Below are 17,384 nucleotides of genomic sequence, written 5' to 3'. Positions count from 1 at the left end.
AAATCTAAGTAGGCCAATAACGTTTACTTTATTTATAATTTAATAAAAATGTATATATATATAATAATATTTTGTAAGACTAAAGACTATTTGAATTTATATAATTAAATATTTGTTGTCAAAAGCTAATATTTAAACCAGTTGAATTTGGTATTATTTGTGATCTTTCTTTATTCTTTCGAAAAAAAAGCCCATAAGAAAAAAAAGTTGTTGAATTAAAGTGTAGTGCGAATGAACAAAGGTTTTATTTGTTATTTATTTTATTAATGTTTTATTAAAATAAACTCGATATTTTTTGTTCTTGAATGGAAAAATACTATAGTTTCACAAATTTCCGTGAAGTAACTTAAACTTTCAAATTTTCTATCGGCGAGTCATAACCATTAATGATTAGGGTATATAAATCTTTGAATCTCCGATAGAATAACTTGCAATGGATACAAAATATACTGGTGACTTATGGTTTAGTTCCTTAGTTTAGTGATACATTTATTTTAATAGCGGGTATCAAAATACACGTACAAATTATATTGTGATATTAAAACAGCAGCAGTACTAGTAATGCAAATATCAAATATTTTAATATTTTTAGTTACAAAATAATACGTACATCGAAAATTATTGAAAATAAATTGTACACTAAATATCATAAAATCATTTTACTTATAACTACCTAAAAAAAAATAAACTTTTCTAGAATATTTAGCTGTTGTAAGCTGTTTGATGGTTATAATTCTTACTAAACTTTTTATGATTTTTATATTGAACTAATTGACGTGAATGAGTATCTACCACAAATGTATCGATACAATGATTACTTAAAGGTACAATAGATAGTTAATTTAAGAGAACAATTGTGTACTCTTGGTGGAAATTTTGAACTCGCTTCAAGTAATCCCTACAACTGTAAACCCACAAGCCGTAATTAATTAATGAAGAAGGGGACTGTAATTAAGTGCCCAATCCATTTTAATCTACTTAGGACCGGTAATCTGTTCTCTAATATATATTACTATTTTTATTTTTATTTTTCATCTAAACATTTCTGAAAATCTTCTAGGTAATTAATAATTTTATGCTTTAATATAATATATTTACGTTGCTCTATAATATAGACTCTATATAATAATAAGTATTTAATTTTCTTTAATCTGTGAAATGCATTTCATTCAATTTTACTAAAACGTTTAGCCGTCATTTATGTTTTGTTTATATCGTTAAGTCTTTAAATAATTTCTATAATATATAATTTATATATATGTTGTTGTCCACAATTTCAAAATAAATTATTAAATAATACTCAAAATTGTACGACTAAAAGCAATAACTTATTTTTACGATAATTTTCTAAGTCCGTTATGATGAAATATTTACAAGTACATTTTTCGAAACGATTTGACACTTTTTCTTGTAAATCAGTAACAAATAATTAATATATATAAATACATACGTATAGACGGATAATCATTAAGATTGAATTAAAATCTAACCAAGTGAAATCAAAAGAAAAAAGTTTTGTTAAACATAATTATATAAACATATATTAATATTAGTTATAACTGTTATAAGTTTATATAGTAACCTTTGTGGCTTCGCGTAACATTTTAGATACCTATTTAACAAAGATTTGTAATATATGATTCTTAACCTAAACACTTAAATTTAATGATATCAAAGCAAATTTAATAAAATAACATTTTTTTTAATTAAATGACTCACCAATTTTACCAAAAGCTAAAAAAATTTCCTGATTCCGACCCCGTGGTAAACTGTTGTATTTTTTTATTTTTTTCAAGGTTTTAATTAAAAAGTTTTTTTTATTAATATACTTCAATGGCCATATTTTTAGATAGCTTCAAACGTCATTTATTGTATTGGATCAAGAATAATTAATGCGGTTAGCGTTGAAATTGTTTAGTAACATAAAGACACGATAGACAGCAAATGCTGATCGTTTGTTGCCACTGTCCCGCCATCGGACAATAATTAACTTGCTACAGTGTTCATCGTCGGTGAAGTATTAATATTATAAGTCCACATGGAACAATCAGTGCGAAACCTACGTCGACGTATAAACATGCTCATATCCACATGACTAATATCGAACAAACGAAATTAAATAAAACGTTTCATGTAGGTGTACAGATTTTTTTAAGGGTTAGTCGTAAGCGGCTTTTCATTCGCCGGAGAATTGTTTTTTAAACGGACGCCACACACCCATAAAACCGTTTTGCGTGAAACACAACCACTCAAAGGTAGTATACGGTCAAGTGTTTTTACTCTCCAAAAAATGTATCGTACGTTTATCACAGCACAAAAATAATAATATAAAAGTGGATAATTTCAAAATAATATGTCTTTAAAGATAACACAAAAAGAGCAGATATTTTGAAAATTATCGGAGTTGTTTACTTTTCACCTACTAGAGTACTAACTAGATACTATTTTCAATTAAAATACCAATACTATCATAAAAAAATAACAATTAACTTAATTGGTTTTTATAAGTATTAAATTAATAAATTACGAGTTGATTTCGATCAAATCTAAGTTACGTTTATTTAATAATAATTTAAACAATAAATATAACAAAATTATAATTTACGAAACATATTAGGAAATTAAATGTTAAATCTTTTAGACTGATTTATTTTTGTTTCCATTATCCAGAATTGTTAAATAAAACTCAAGTATTTTGAACTAACTATTGGATTTTTACAATTTATAAAATAAGTATGTACCATTCTGCTTATTATACAGTTAGATTCGAATAAGTCACTGTAGTGATGAGTATTGTGTTAAATTTATATCATTGTATCCGAAAAATAATTTTAAGGAGTATCGAGACGGTCTATCAACCTATATCACTTAGTACGTGTAATGTATATATTTCATGTTCTTCAAAATTGCTAAATAGTAGGTTAAATTCATTTTTTCCGAAAACATTGCACTTAATAATGTTACTGTATTTATAAAATATAACAAATAATATAAAATTTTTATGTCCCAAAAAATAATGTTTTTTAATCATAACATTTTTATCAATAGTTATGATATGTAATTTTATTTGAGGATAAATAGTTATTATACTGGTAAATATCCAACGTAACACAAATTTTAAATTCTAAAATTCATAAAAAATTTATCTTTTTGGTTTTTTTTTTTTTTTTTTGCTATAGATAGATAAAAAAACTAACAAGGAATCTTTAAATCAATTAAATTTGAAATATGAAAAGAAAATTTTGAAGAATTTTTTAAATGTTCGGGATTTTGACAAATATTATTAAAATTCTAACTTAAAATGCTTATAAAAAGTGATTATGATAATTGTTGACATTATTAATTATTTAATTTGGAATTTGGTAAAAACTTCAAATATCTATGAGATTATTCTGTGAAAATCTAGTTTTGCGTATAAATTCCCATTTTTTTATCTTTTTGTTTGTTTTTTTTTCGATTATCTTAATTTCTCTAAAGTACAATCTAGGTATATGTATTTTTTTATTAGAAATCATCCTCAAAATTGAAAATCTAATAATTTTTTTGACTACATATCGTATATACATCGTACTAAAAAAAACACACGGCATTGTAGAATCAATACATATATCGCTCTAAACTAAAATTAATTGATTAAACTTAGTACGTTAAATGTTGGTTTCTATAATACCCTTAACTAAACTTGATTAATAAAAAAATATTTAACTGTATTAAGATCAAACTTTTTTTAATTATTTCTTTCGACTTAACCTAACTTGATTAAAATATATATATATATATCATTAATTTTACATGCATTTCAATAATCCCTCTCAACGTTGAAGATTAAACACACTACGACATAATATCATCTTCTGACTCGTCTGTACTGTAAATAAATTTGGTTTCTTAACTACTATGAGTGTAGACACTGTAAGCTGATTGAGTGGTTCTCTTCTGCCCAAAACTGTTTCATATAATTTCGTAGATACATAATAATTAACTATGATGACAATTGTATTCATGACTGACACGTAACAATTTGTAAGTTACTTTGATTAAATATTTAAATGTATTTAAGATTAAAAATATAAATTTTTTTCATTTGAATTATATATTTTATGTACGCGATTTTGATATAATTAGGTAATATATTTTTGGTTATTAACCTTCAACGCGGCGGCCTAGGTCTCTGTGATCCCATAGAGCCGAATTTTTGATCAATTTAAATCGTCATTCATGTCGACTATTGACTTTTGTGTATTCAATATATATTCAGATAGACAGTAAAATTCGAATAAATGCATCCGAATCGAGCACGACCACCGTATTTAGTGACACACGGTGACCACGTGTTGTTAATAAACGGTAAATAATTGTTCGTTATTAACATTGCTCTCAGAGTGTAATTAATTCATCAAGAATAATGTCGTAACGTAAACCGATCAGAGTGAAAAGTTTTAACGTTTTCTCCACTATAGGAATTCTGTCATACCATCATATATGGCATTTAATAACGATGTAATGTTATTATCATCGTCATCGTCATTTTAATCTAGTCCGTGACGTCAATATTTACGACTTAACGAGGTTATCTTTTGTACCTTGTTTTAACCTTTGTGCATTTTATGTTTGTCTTAAATATTCCAAATTTATGAAATCATACTTCAAATTTAGACATTTTTTTTCCATATTTTATTATAAGTATAATTTTCAATCTGAAATAAATAAAAAAAACCTAAACCGTTATTTATATACGATTGTTTTAAATTTAATTCGATAATGTGATTAAATACGATTTTGTTTACTAAAATGTACATTACAGAATATCTATAATAATTAAATTGTATAATTGCCTGCCTACTAGGAAGTTGTAATTTTATGTGTACTTTCTAGTATATTTTTAGTTGATACTTACGTAGATTAAAAATATAATAAATATATATTTAATATATTTTTATTTAATACACGCATTTTTTCTAATAAAAACTAATTTGAAATAAACGATTATTATATTACCTAAACGGAAATATTACTAGACAAATCGATTAGCATGATCAGAGCAAACATACATTGAAACTATTAACTATTAATAATTTATTATTTCAATTGAACCCAGGTGGAAATTGAATCATATATTTGAATGTTTGGATGTTTGAATGTTTGAATAAATCAAATATGTTTACAACGATACAAAATAAACGAAAACAGATATTTCATCAAAGCGACTTTCCAATACTTATTCATTATAACTTGTGTTTTAATAGAAAATTATTATTATTATATTTGAACTACAACTCAAGTTTATGCTTAAAATCAATAATATTTTTATGATACAATTAAATTAAATTTAGTTGTTTTTAATCAACATTTTTTTTTTTTTTAATTAATTATTGGGATTACATTCAAGATTATACAATTATGAATGCTGAGTAAATTAAAGTGGATCCATTAATGTACGACGGCACAATAAAAGTTATTTTTATTATAAATCTATTAGTTCTAAAACAAATATTTGTAACCAGCCCGTACAATAGGTATTTTGAGTTAACTTACAACTCACATTATTATAACGCACGACTAAGAATACAACTAATAATAATAAATACTATGAACTGTTGGTTTATATTGTTAATACTAGCTAACAATGTGCTAAACTATTTTTTCACTGACATTTATTTATTTAGTGCAAACAAATTTGTAATTATTTTGATTTATTTATATTTTATTTTATATATACATCATTGTGTTATCGCAAATTAACCGTATATACCTATTTAATGCTCAGAATATTTTCGCTCTTAAATCTCCAACGGATACATTTTCCAAATTCTGCCACTCTAAAAGAGCTGAAACTTGGTATATATGTACAAGTGTACTCCGGTGTCAATTTTATATTAAAATAGCGTGGATCCACAGTCTATTTTCAGACTGATACTCATATTTCTAATGCAAATATAAATATTATATTATAGTGTGATTGGTATGAGTGTATGACGAATAATGTTCTGATAGATATTACATTTCTCTTTTATCTCGTATTGTTTCTGATTGTTATTTCTACTTTTATCTCTTCGAATAAGCCATAGTACCGATCGAATTTAATACAAAAATTAACAATTTTAATAACAAATATAATCATCAATACGTTGGTACTTTACTCCGTAACTCAAAAACGAATGATTTTTTTTTATGTTTATCTTAATATACTATTGAAGTGATGAGATTTTATAAAAAATAAAAAGCGCATTTATTTAATACAAAGGATACATTGTTTCTCCTCGGAATCGTATAGTATACGTCTTCTTCTAAACAAATGCAATTGTTCAATAATTTTGTTAACAGTGCGCGCACTCGGATATAAGTATGTCCTAATTGTTAATATGACACGGAACACGTAATGTCTCATCGGTCCTCTTTCGTGATGTAGTCGTTTATAAATGAATCAAAAAACATTTATGCAAATCGGTAGTGTGTAGCACGTCTCAAATTGATTCGTTTTATTTTTTGTGTTTATTTATTTATTTTTTTTTTTTTATGTAATACAATAATAAATTCTTCAGCGGCTTTGACTCGCCCGTCTCAGCACGCGGTATGGCGCGCAGACGATATTCCACTATATACTTATAGGTACCTATATTGTACATGACCATATATAGGTTAGGTTATGTACATACGTATATTCATACTGATTATATGGTTTTTATTTATTTGACGCGCGGGCATCGATAACCAATAAACGCGGCATGACTTCGTTAGTGAGTTTATACGCACCGAAACGTTAGAGACGAGGCTTTATTTCGCTTTACTTTTTATAAACATCGTATCCTTTCCTTCTCTCGCCATACCGTGCCAACCGCGATACTTTTTCGGTCGACAGTGCAACGCACATTGTGTTTTGTCGCATTTGTCGCGTAGTTATGGCACAGTTCACAACGGCTGTGTTGACGTTGTGTGGTAAAAAAAAATAAAAAGTCCAATTTGTTTTCCTTGTGCAACAGAGAGAGAAAATGGAAATTCCTTGTGTTTATACAGGCCTAACAATGGCGGTGTAGTAATTTTCACCACCCCCGATTGGTTATATCATAAACCGTCATTGTTAGAGAGCCGTATTATATTGAGTGGATGTTTTTTCTCCATAAAAAAAAACTTACACCATGGGTAGGTACGCAATTTACACCACTAGTCAATTTATTAAACTTTTTAGTTCATTTTTCTTGTTATTCAAAACGTGACATAAAATAAGTAAATCGATTTTAATACAAAGTAAACGAGACGTATTCATGTTTAACCATTTTTAGCACATATTTGATTAGTTTTTAGTGCTTACAAATTTACAGTCTATTGATGAAAATTAAAATATTGCGTAAATATTAAATTCAGTAGCTAATATATTACATGTGCTACGGTTGTATTAATTGAATTTCAAAATTGTTGATGAAATAGTTAAAAACTTAAAATACTCACCATAGCTGTTTAATTCTACTATAATATAATTTATTTTGCTCCCTCGCTAATATATGGTCGATATTTTTCATATACAAAGAAACTTATATTTTACACGGATACACCATATTAATTTGTTATGTCCGTTATAACTTTCAAATTGAATCAACGGATCTTAAAATTGTAATTAATGGTTATTCGACAATGTTCTAAATTGTATTTCGACTTGCATAGCGATATATTTTTATCAATTATTTATTTATTATAATTCGCTTCAACTGTATAGGTATTTAGTGCAAATATTGTAATCATAGTAACAAGTTGTTTTAATGTATCGTTCTATAATTTCAAAAATAAATTTGATTACTGTTCGGGAAAACGTTAGGACCTGTGATTTCTTTGCACGCGATTTAAACCACGAAAATTACGGACATTTGGTATGGAACATTCAACAACAATATTTGATTAGAATGTATTATTATTATATCGCGATATTGTTTAGCTAATGATTTTAATTGTTGCGTGTGCTTGCGCGCGCATGTATGCTAACTACAGACGATTGGCTGCCGAGGAGGACGACGAACTTTCGGAAGTGCAACCGGACGCGGTACCACAAGAAGTTAGAGATTGGCTCGCGTCTACATTCACTAGACAAATGGCTTGCACAAGGCGCAAAGGTGAGGAAAAACCCAAATTTAAGTCGGTCGCACACGCCATTCGTGCTGGAATATTTGTTGACCGTATGTATCGCCGAGTGATCAACGCTCCAATGATGACATTTCCACCGGACGTTATTGAAGTGCTAAAGGTAAACTCACAATACTCGTCTCCTAATAATAAATAATAACCAACTAACTGTTTCCAAATTGTACACAAACATATAATTTAACTGATTTAACAATAAAAATATTATATCATTTATTTCTCGTACTTTGTTTGTTGCGAATGATCTTAAACCACTTTTATAGTTATTTTAATTTTATTAATTTGATTTTTATCATATAAGTGTCATACATAAAAAGTAATTAAAAGTCAAACAACAAAAATTGATTTCTGGCCTAAATCAGTACAGTTTTATTTCTTATATATTTTTAAAAATAATATATTAATTTATTTTCGATATTTCTATATTTTATTATTTGGGGTACACATGTAATTTTTTTCACGCTTATTTATGTTATTGGCATTATAGTTAAATCATATTACAATATTATCTTACACGAAATATAACACCCATATTAATAATTTGATTTCAGTCCCGGTACTTACCTCGAAATCAAAATTAAAATGCAAATAATATATTTTTTTATTTAAAAAATATTTTAATATACTATATAATATTTATTAAACAGTGTAAAAACATGTCAATTAATCCATAATAATTCGTTGTTTTAGGACTTGAACGATTGGTCATTTGACGTATATAAACTGGATAATTATGGAAATGGACAACCCATCAAATACTTGGGATATGACTTGCTCAATCGCTATGGAATATTTCAAAAATTTAAAGTAAGTTTATTATATTATAATCAGATATCTTTCATTTCGTAATATTTTCTTAACTGCACAATTTCATTTCAGATACCACAATTGACATTTTTAATAACTTATAAATACAAATACGACATAATGTAACGCTGTATTATGACGGCTTATTATGTTTGTACTAAATTTTTAGTGTTTTTATTTTATAAACAAGAATACAAGTGTATATATCATATACTTATATATAACAGTTACAAATGTTTATGTGAGGGGAGGGGCTCAGCATAATATTGTGTAATTTGTTGGTATTGCAATTTCAGACATTTGATACCTTATGATGTTATTTACGTATACAGTGTATGACCTACAATTCACCAAGATTTTATTCATAAGCCCAAAACACATTTATTGCAAAATGCATAGGCCTCGAACACTTGTCGAAAAAAATACATAGCCCGACCTAACTTAACATAACCCTCTCCCTTCCCACTCGAATAAAATAAATTTAGCGTGTTCTACTATCTAAAATAACTGTTATCTAAACATTTAAGTTTTTTTCGTGTTTAGATACATAACATACAACGAGAACTATTTTTATAATCATTTATCAGATAAAAATATTTCATCGAATCTGTATGTAATATGTATAGATTTATAGTGCATACCTTCATTGTTAATTTAATTTTCGTTTAAATATTCAATTTAAAATCCATTCAAAACATTATTTAATATTTACTATTAAACTGTTTTTTTCACATTTATAATTTCAATTATGATAATAAATTCTAAACTATTTTAACGTGTGTGTGTTTAACAGAATTTAATTCGAATCACAATAATATTATTATTACCTATATTATTAAAACGGTTATAATACAAATTCCCCGTTTCATATCACATTTTGTATTACACGTACCCATAGGCGTGACTAGTGGTAAATAATAATTAAGTTTAAAAAAATTGCTATAAAATATTTTTAGGAATTTAGCCCCCCCCCCTTAACTTAAAGGACTAGTTACGCCTATGCACGTACCTATAACTGAAAAAATACCTGATAAGTTTCAAGTGATTGAGCTGATATAGCAAATTTTTTTTACTTAAAAACAATACACAAAAGAAAAATAAATTGTATTATTCAAATTTATCATCAGTAAGGAACCTAATAACATTTAAATATTTACAATTTGTACACAATAGTTTTAGATACCACGATAACACATTTATTAACAAATGTGAATGCATCTACAACTATTGATATAGTTTATTATTTTTATTTTAACTTATTTGATATTTTCTAACGTCATAAATTTACAATAATTGCATAACACATTTATGGTTTAGTTTTGAATTGTAAACAATGGGAATATTTTTCATATATTTTGCGATTTATTTTTTATTTTATTTTTTTTTTTAATAATACAATACTTGGTGGTTATGTTTATGAGTAAATATATCAATTTTTTATAGGTATACATATATTTTTGTATATTACATGTTTCTCGAATATTTTTTTACTGATGTTTTTTTCAAGTCCTTTAATTTGAGATAATGTTTAGACAAATATTTTTTTACATGTAAAATTTTCTATTATCCAATCTAAACTACCCGTATGATACTGGCCGTATCATTATCAAAAAAATTGTTTTATTCTCGAAAGTAGTATAAAGACATTATTAGGTTCAGCAATTGGAAGGCTGACATTGGACATGTTGGGTATTTAAAGTGTTAAAAAAAAATTACAGGATATATTCGATTTATCTTACAAAAAAATTATATTTTTTATTCTTTGGTATTTTTAGAATTGATATAAGTACAACTTATGAAAAGCCTTGTATTACCTATGCAATATAATCCTTGTAACTTATTTTTTTTTTAATTTACACAATTTTAAATTTTAAACGATTAAAAAAATATGTTGAATGTCTACTGCTATTTATTTTTGAATTGCAGCAAAAATCGATTTGTTTAAAAACTTGATTTATGTAAATATTTCTGTTTTTTCGTAATTTATTTTAGTGTTAACGGATTAATTTGAAAAAATTTACTTTGATCCCCTGAGAATAACTATTTACAATTTTCTACCAAAAGCTTTTCTCAATGTTGAAGATTGAAGAATTTTTATTACTTCAAAAGCTAATGAAAAACATAAAAATAAAAACATATAATTGAAAACCAATATACTCGTTAATCCGCTTAGAATCTGAATTCTTTTTTATCAAATTTACTTAGAATTTAAAAACTTTTTGTATTATATATAAAATTTAATACTATTAAAATGATTTATAGTTTTTTTAGAAACTAATGATTCTGGCTTAGGCATAATAAAATCAAAAACGCCAAATAAATTAATACTCTTAAAACTCCCCGAAAAAATAACTTCAATAAATTACTATTATTAAATGTCATGTATTTTTTACTGATTAAATTAATTAATATATTCATCAATGTATAGTTAAATAATATTGACACCAAAAATAGTGTTTAAATTATGTATGAAAAAAATTAAAAAAACACACTCTCAAACTTAAATAATTAAAGGAAGAAATTTTAAAAATCTATTTAAACATTATATTGGTATTTAATTTATTTAATTTGCATTAGGTTCCATCGGTAGTCATGGAAAACTTTTTATGCAGAATCGAAGAAGGCTATTCAAGACATAAAAATCCGTACCATAACAATTTACATGGTGCTGATGTCGCACAAACTGTGCATTATATGCTTTGTCAAACTGGACTAATGGTAATATTATTAATAAAACAAAACACTATATTATGATTGTTGTACAGTTTTACCTATTAAATAAATAAAGGCTTGTAGGAATTTTGTCTCCAAACTATCATAGAAGTCCACCAGTACAAAAATGTCTTTTCATTATTTTATTTATTATTTTAGAATATATTTTACATTTTTACCTACCTACTTTACTTTCTTCTTTTACAGAATTTACCGCCCTATCCTCTTAATATTTCTCCGTTTCTTAATTATTCTAAAATTTCGTCTATCCTGATTTTTATTATTTTTACTGAATATATGTTTGTTTCTAATATTTAACTTGTTAATTTAATCATAAAATTGAATTTTAAAATAGACCAACTATTTTATCTGCTTACTTCTATGAACAATATATTTTGTCTTACGTTTTACTAAAATAAAAATTAATATTGTTTTTGTGTCCAATAAACAGTCTTTCATTATAATTTATATACATATAATAGCTAATAATAATTTAGAATTTTTTTAATCTTAATTGTATATATTTTATATTAGTAAAGTGAAATAATTTACCATTGAGGCATATAAAATCAATTTTTGTAATAGAAATAATATATTATGATACTTTAACAGTACTTAATTTTTTTGTTTTTTTTTTTTTTTTGTAGAATTGGCTAAGTGATTTGGAAATTTTCGCAATGTTAATTGCTGCTATTACACACGACTTTGAACACACTGGAACAACAAATAACTTCCATGTAATGTCTGGCACGGAGATTGCCTTATTATATAATGATCGCGCTGTATTGGAAAATTATCATATCAGTTCCACATTCAGGTTAGCTACATAAGTGTAAATAAATGTGGATGGAATAATATTAAACTAAATTAAATACATTTTTATGTAATTGCATTATTTTATTATAATGGATATTATATGTATAAAAAATAATATCAATATCAATGTTTTGCCAGCTGTTTAAATAATAATATTGTTAAAAAATTAAATTATAATACCAATGAATTTAAAAACACGTTTATACAATATTATTTAACTATTTTTTTAATTTGAAAATATTTATATTTTATTTATAATGTATTAAAATAGTTTAATGAAAATAATAGATTAAATAGGTTATATTTTTATATTTTTATAGAATATTAAAAGATGAGGACTGTAACATATTACAAAATCTTACCAAAGAAGAATTCCGTGAATTCCGTACACTTGTCATAGATATGGTATTGGCGACTGATATGAGTTTCCATTTTCAACAACTGAAAACTATGAAGAGTCTTTTAGCTTCACCAGAGCCTACGTAAGTACTTAATATAATTTTGGTAACATACATATATTGCATCCCTGATATAAAAAATGCAATAAGTGACATATACGAATTGCATTCCGGTATTTTACAACTTTAATAATTGCGTCCCAATTACCTGATATCATTATATATGACTATTTAAATCAATAATCAATATGACAATATGAGTATTTATGACTATTATAATACTTTGAAACTTATGAAATAAATATATACAGCGGTTAGTATGTGTTTTCATTGTGTGCCATTAACTATCGCTATCGCACTGTTTTGTTTTCAAACATAATTAAAAAATTATGTAAATCGTTAGATGTGTTATGAAAAACATGTAAGTCATACATTAAATTAAATATGCTAGTGAGTATAACTATGTAAGTTATTCTGTTGAAATATTAAATAAACAAAAATTAACCAATACCGTATTTAAAACATATGATAATCCATCAAATCTAGTTCATAGGTTAGGTTATAAGTGTTATGACGTATCGACATCAACATCAACATCAGATACAATTATAATATAGCCATTTACATTTTATCGAATACAATTAGTATAGTTTTTAAATATCTGGACGCAAAAAAGGGATCTTGGGACGCAATTCGTTTGCTGCGATCATTTAAAACCAAAAGATTTTCATAACATTATCGTACATAAGATTTTACAAAACTAAATAACTATTTGATAAACTCCCTATGAGTATTGATATTTGTGATATTAATATTCATTTTACTTTGATTAAAATATAAATAATACATATATTTTCATAATACAAAAGTTTCCATCACATAAATATTTGACAATTAATTTATTAGTGAATTTCCATAAATGTAATGCAATTTTTTTTATTGTTACTTTACAGAATCGACAAATCCAAAGCAATGTCGATGGTGTTACATTGTGCTGATATATCACATCCAGCCAAAGAATGGGATTTGCACTATAGATGGACAAGCCAATTGTTGGAGGAGTTCTTTTTGCAGGGAGACATGGAGAAAAAGTTAGGACTCCCATTCAGCCCGTTATGTGACAGAAATAATACACTAATTGCTGAGTCACAAATCGGTTGGTATTTTAATTCATCCAACATAATAATATATGAAATGAATTATAATATTGATTTTAAATAACAGTACAATAATTAATATTAGAAATGTTCGGACGATATTCATAACTCGTTTTTTTTTTAAAGTAAATAATTAATATAATAAATAAAAACAATTTTTACTTTCTAGGGTTTATTGAGTTCATCGTTGAACCTAGTATGGCTGTGTGTAGCGATATGTTGGAATTAATTTTGGGTCCAATCAATTTGGTTAATCCACCCCGAAGCATATCTAATTTTGTGGTTGACGACAATGACGAAAAAGAAGATAAATCAAACCAATCTGACGTAGCTATCGCGTGCACAGCAATGAGTTGCAGTATCGAAGACAGAAAAGATATAAAAGACAACAAAAATGTCGAAGTTAAAAATGATACTAAAGATAAAAAAGATGTTAAAGATACGAAAGAAACCAAAAATATTGAAGGTACCAAAGACACTAATGACTCGGATTCTATAAGCGCGGCAGTAAAAGTCGAAGAAACGTCTGATAAAGGTAATAATTATTTTACCGGCTTATGACACTGAACCAAATTTAAAATGTTAAAAATAACGTCCTACAATATTATAAAACCTACTAGATTAAACCTTATCCCTATTACCTATAAAAATTGCCAAACAAAACATTGAATTACCCAAATAAAATCAAAATTCAATTTATTTTAATTTATTTAAATTAAAAATTATCAATAATTTTTGAAGAATGTTTATATGTACTATTCAATTAAATAATTATTATTGGACATTTTAATTTAAAATACAGAGTAAATATATTTACAACAAAATATTGTTTAAATGGTTTTGTAGCAAATATCATAAATTGTTATTCAAACTTAAAAATAGTTTGGATTGTGTTTCTAAAAACGCTAGAGACTAAATTAAAAGCTATATTTAAATAAATACCACAAAATGTTCAATAGGTGATTAAAAATAAATATAAGCAAATTATTCTTCGCTTCATTATGAATTTATTATTAATTATAAATACATTTTATCAAAAAAATTATATTTTTTAAAACTAAGCATATTTTATTAAAAAACGTTTTTTTATTCAATTAATAAAATCTGTTTTTGATTGATGACTTATTATTAAGAACTTATTTTTAATTACATTAATTATACATATATATATCCTAATCACAAAACTCCAAGAGTAATACTTAAAGTTTCCGAATATATGTTTAGTAACATACTTCTGTAAAAAGAGAATATTAATTATAATTAATTAAAATTATCTAAATATTAATTAAAATAACTTTTTTTTTAGAATCAAAACAAGAAACAAACGCTGAAAATCCCCAAACTAGCAATAAGTTATATAAAATTAAAAAACCGTGGAACGATTGTTTGGTCATAAACAAAACAAAGTGGAAGGTCCAAGCAGCTAGAGGTAATTTTTATACGTATAATGAATATATTTTATGTTATATATTATATGATAGGTATATACTCATATTATGTTTCTTACAAATATGTCATTTAAAAATCAAACCACAATATACCGCCACTAATATAATAATGTTGATATATGCAAATTTATAGAAGCAAAACTGAGAGAATCGAAGACCAAATATACAATGCGTGACATCAGGATGCCGCTGCCTGATGAAATTATACAAGACGATAACAAATCATCATCAGCAGATGTAGAGACAAAAGAATAAAAATTCATATTGCAGTTTGATTTTAGCCATAGTTTTTTGCCTATTGGCATGTAATTAGATTCTAGATTTGTAATTTAGAAATATTAGCATTATATGTTGTAAATATTTATCAGAGGTACTCTTCATACATTTTAGACAATTTAAAATTAATTTTTTAAAATATAAGCTCACTTTAAAATAGGTATATTAGAGACTAATTAATATCTATATAGTATGTGTGTGTGTGTGTGTGGTGTAGGGGAGGTGTTACTATGAATGTATATATTTATCTATACGTGTATAGGATATGCATATATATATTATGTATCATATTTATGCATGTGTATGTATATAATGTTATACCTAAAAAAAATTTTTCACTGAATAGGGCGTCTTAAGCTATACCTGCGATATAAATTTTATTTAATTACTACTCACCTAATTAAATTGTTAATTTTCCCAGTTTAATTTTTCAATCTCACCAATTGACTTTCTATCTATTTACATCTATAGAAATAGTAAAATTCTACTAAGAAATGAACAATTATTTTAATACTCATTTATAAAGTATTTATTATCTATGATGATCAAACCTATTTCTGACAAGACTTAAATTGGTACTAAATCTTAATTATTTTTAATTTATTTATTTAACTGTTAAACTTGTAACTTGACTAGGTATGAAAAAATAATGTATTATATATTGTACAAACTGTACATTGAATAGGTATTTAAGAAATTGTATTCATATTAGTTAAATGTAAGTTGTTTAGAACAGTTAGTGGGCTTAATTGCTATACATTTCATTTCTTGTGGGATTAAGTTAATACATGAATATTACATGTTAAACATTTAAAACGATATTTATTACGATTACATACGTAGCACATTATTGTTTAAAATAAGCTGAGATCTATCAAAATATTATTCTGCTATGCTCAATTAAATATTGAAACACTATACAAATTGTGTCTGCACAACAAAATATAAAATAAAATGCAAGGTTAGTGCATTCTTATTTCAATTATAACGGTTAAATGATTATTTATCTCTACCATAACGTTTTTATCATGGCCGTAACTAGAAATTAATTTCGGGGGGTAGGGGGGTAAGCTAAAAAAATTGTGTTTTGATTAAAACAGAGATTGAAATAGTTATTTTAATACCACATAATATAACACGAAAACATTTCTGGGGGGGTTGAACCCCCCAACCTCCCCCCCAGGTACGGCCTTGGTTTTTATTTCTGGGTCATAGTCGTGCGATGGACACGTCATATCGTTAAATAATAAATTATTTCAACAATATTTAAAAATATCAAAATATTGTGTGTAACGAATCATCAGCTTCATTTGAACTAAATCAGCTATTTATAAACTATAAAATTATAAATTGATAAAAACGAAATGCAAGTTACTTGCTATCAAAAAAAAAAAAAAAAAAAAAAAAAAATTAAAAACTTGAAAAAACGAAAAAAAATGTATATAATGAACCACGTTACTTTTTGTACATATTACATAAACAATTATTACAAATGTATTTATTCAATGTAAGCTGATTTAAGTTTAGTACTTCCAATTTCTATAGTACATACTAAAATGTTACCTATAAACATATTTTACCTAATATGATATTTTCAGATTATAAATTGTGAATATGATATAGGTACTACGGCACCAGAT

The 17,384-nt window shown here is 25.6% G+C and overlaps 1 protein-coding gene across 5 annotated transcripts in view; it reads left to right on the top strand.

The window, feature by feature from the left end:
- LOC113555960 (calcium/calmodulin-dependent 3',5'-cyclic nucleotide phosphodiesterase 1A-like) overlaps positions 1 to 16,258 on the top strand; it is a 353,800-nt gene extending 337,542 nt beyond the window's left edge. For 2 of the 5 annotated variants that reach the window (XM_026960611.1, XM_026960610.1), the window contains 9 exons: positions 7,981 to 8,233; positions 8,821 to 8,937; positions 11,515 to 11,655; positions 12,297 to 12,466; positions 12,786 to 12,947; positions 13,817 to 14,019; positions 14,190 to 14,555; positions 15,327 to 15,449; positions 15,602 to 16,256. In XM_026960611.1, coding sequence (XP_026816412.1) covers positions 7,981 to 8,233; positions 8,821 to 8,937; positions 11,515 to 11,655; positions 12,297 to 12,466; positions 12,786 to 12,947; positions 13,817 to 14,019; positions 14,190 to 14,555; positions 15,327 to 15,449; positions 15,602 to 15,723 — 1,657 coding nt within the window. In that variant the 3' untranslated portion in view covers positions 15,724 to 16,256. Of the gene's footprint in view, positions 1 to 7,980; positions 8,234 to 8,820; positions 8,938 to 11,514; positions 11,656 to 12,296; positions 12,467 to 12,785; positions 12,948 to 13,816; positions 14,020 to 14,189; positions 14,556 to 15,326; positions 15,450 to 15,601 lie in introns of all 5 variants that reach the window. The other 3 variants (XM_026960613.1, XM_026960614.1, XM_026960615.1) reach the window with 3 other exon arrangements.
- Positions 16,259 to 17,384: the final 1,126 nt, after the last annotated feature.

This window comes from Rhopalosiphum maidis, chromosome 3 (assembly GCF_003676215.2).
Source record: "Rhopalosiphum maidis isolate BTI-1 chromosome 3, ASM367621v3, whole genome shotgun sequence".
NCBI classification, from domain to species: domain Eukaryota; kingdom Metazoa; phylum Arthropoda; class Insecta; order Hemiptera; family Aphididae; genus Rhopalosiphum; species Rhopalosiphum maidis.
Note: the sequence above shows the minus strand (reverse complement) of the source record. Positions and strands in the feature narration are given on the sequence as shown.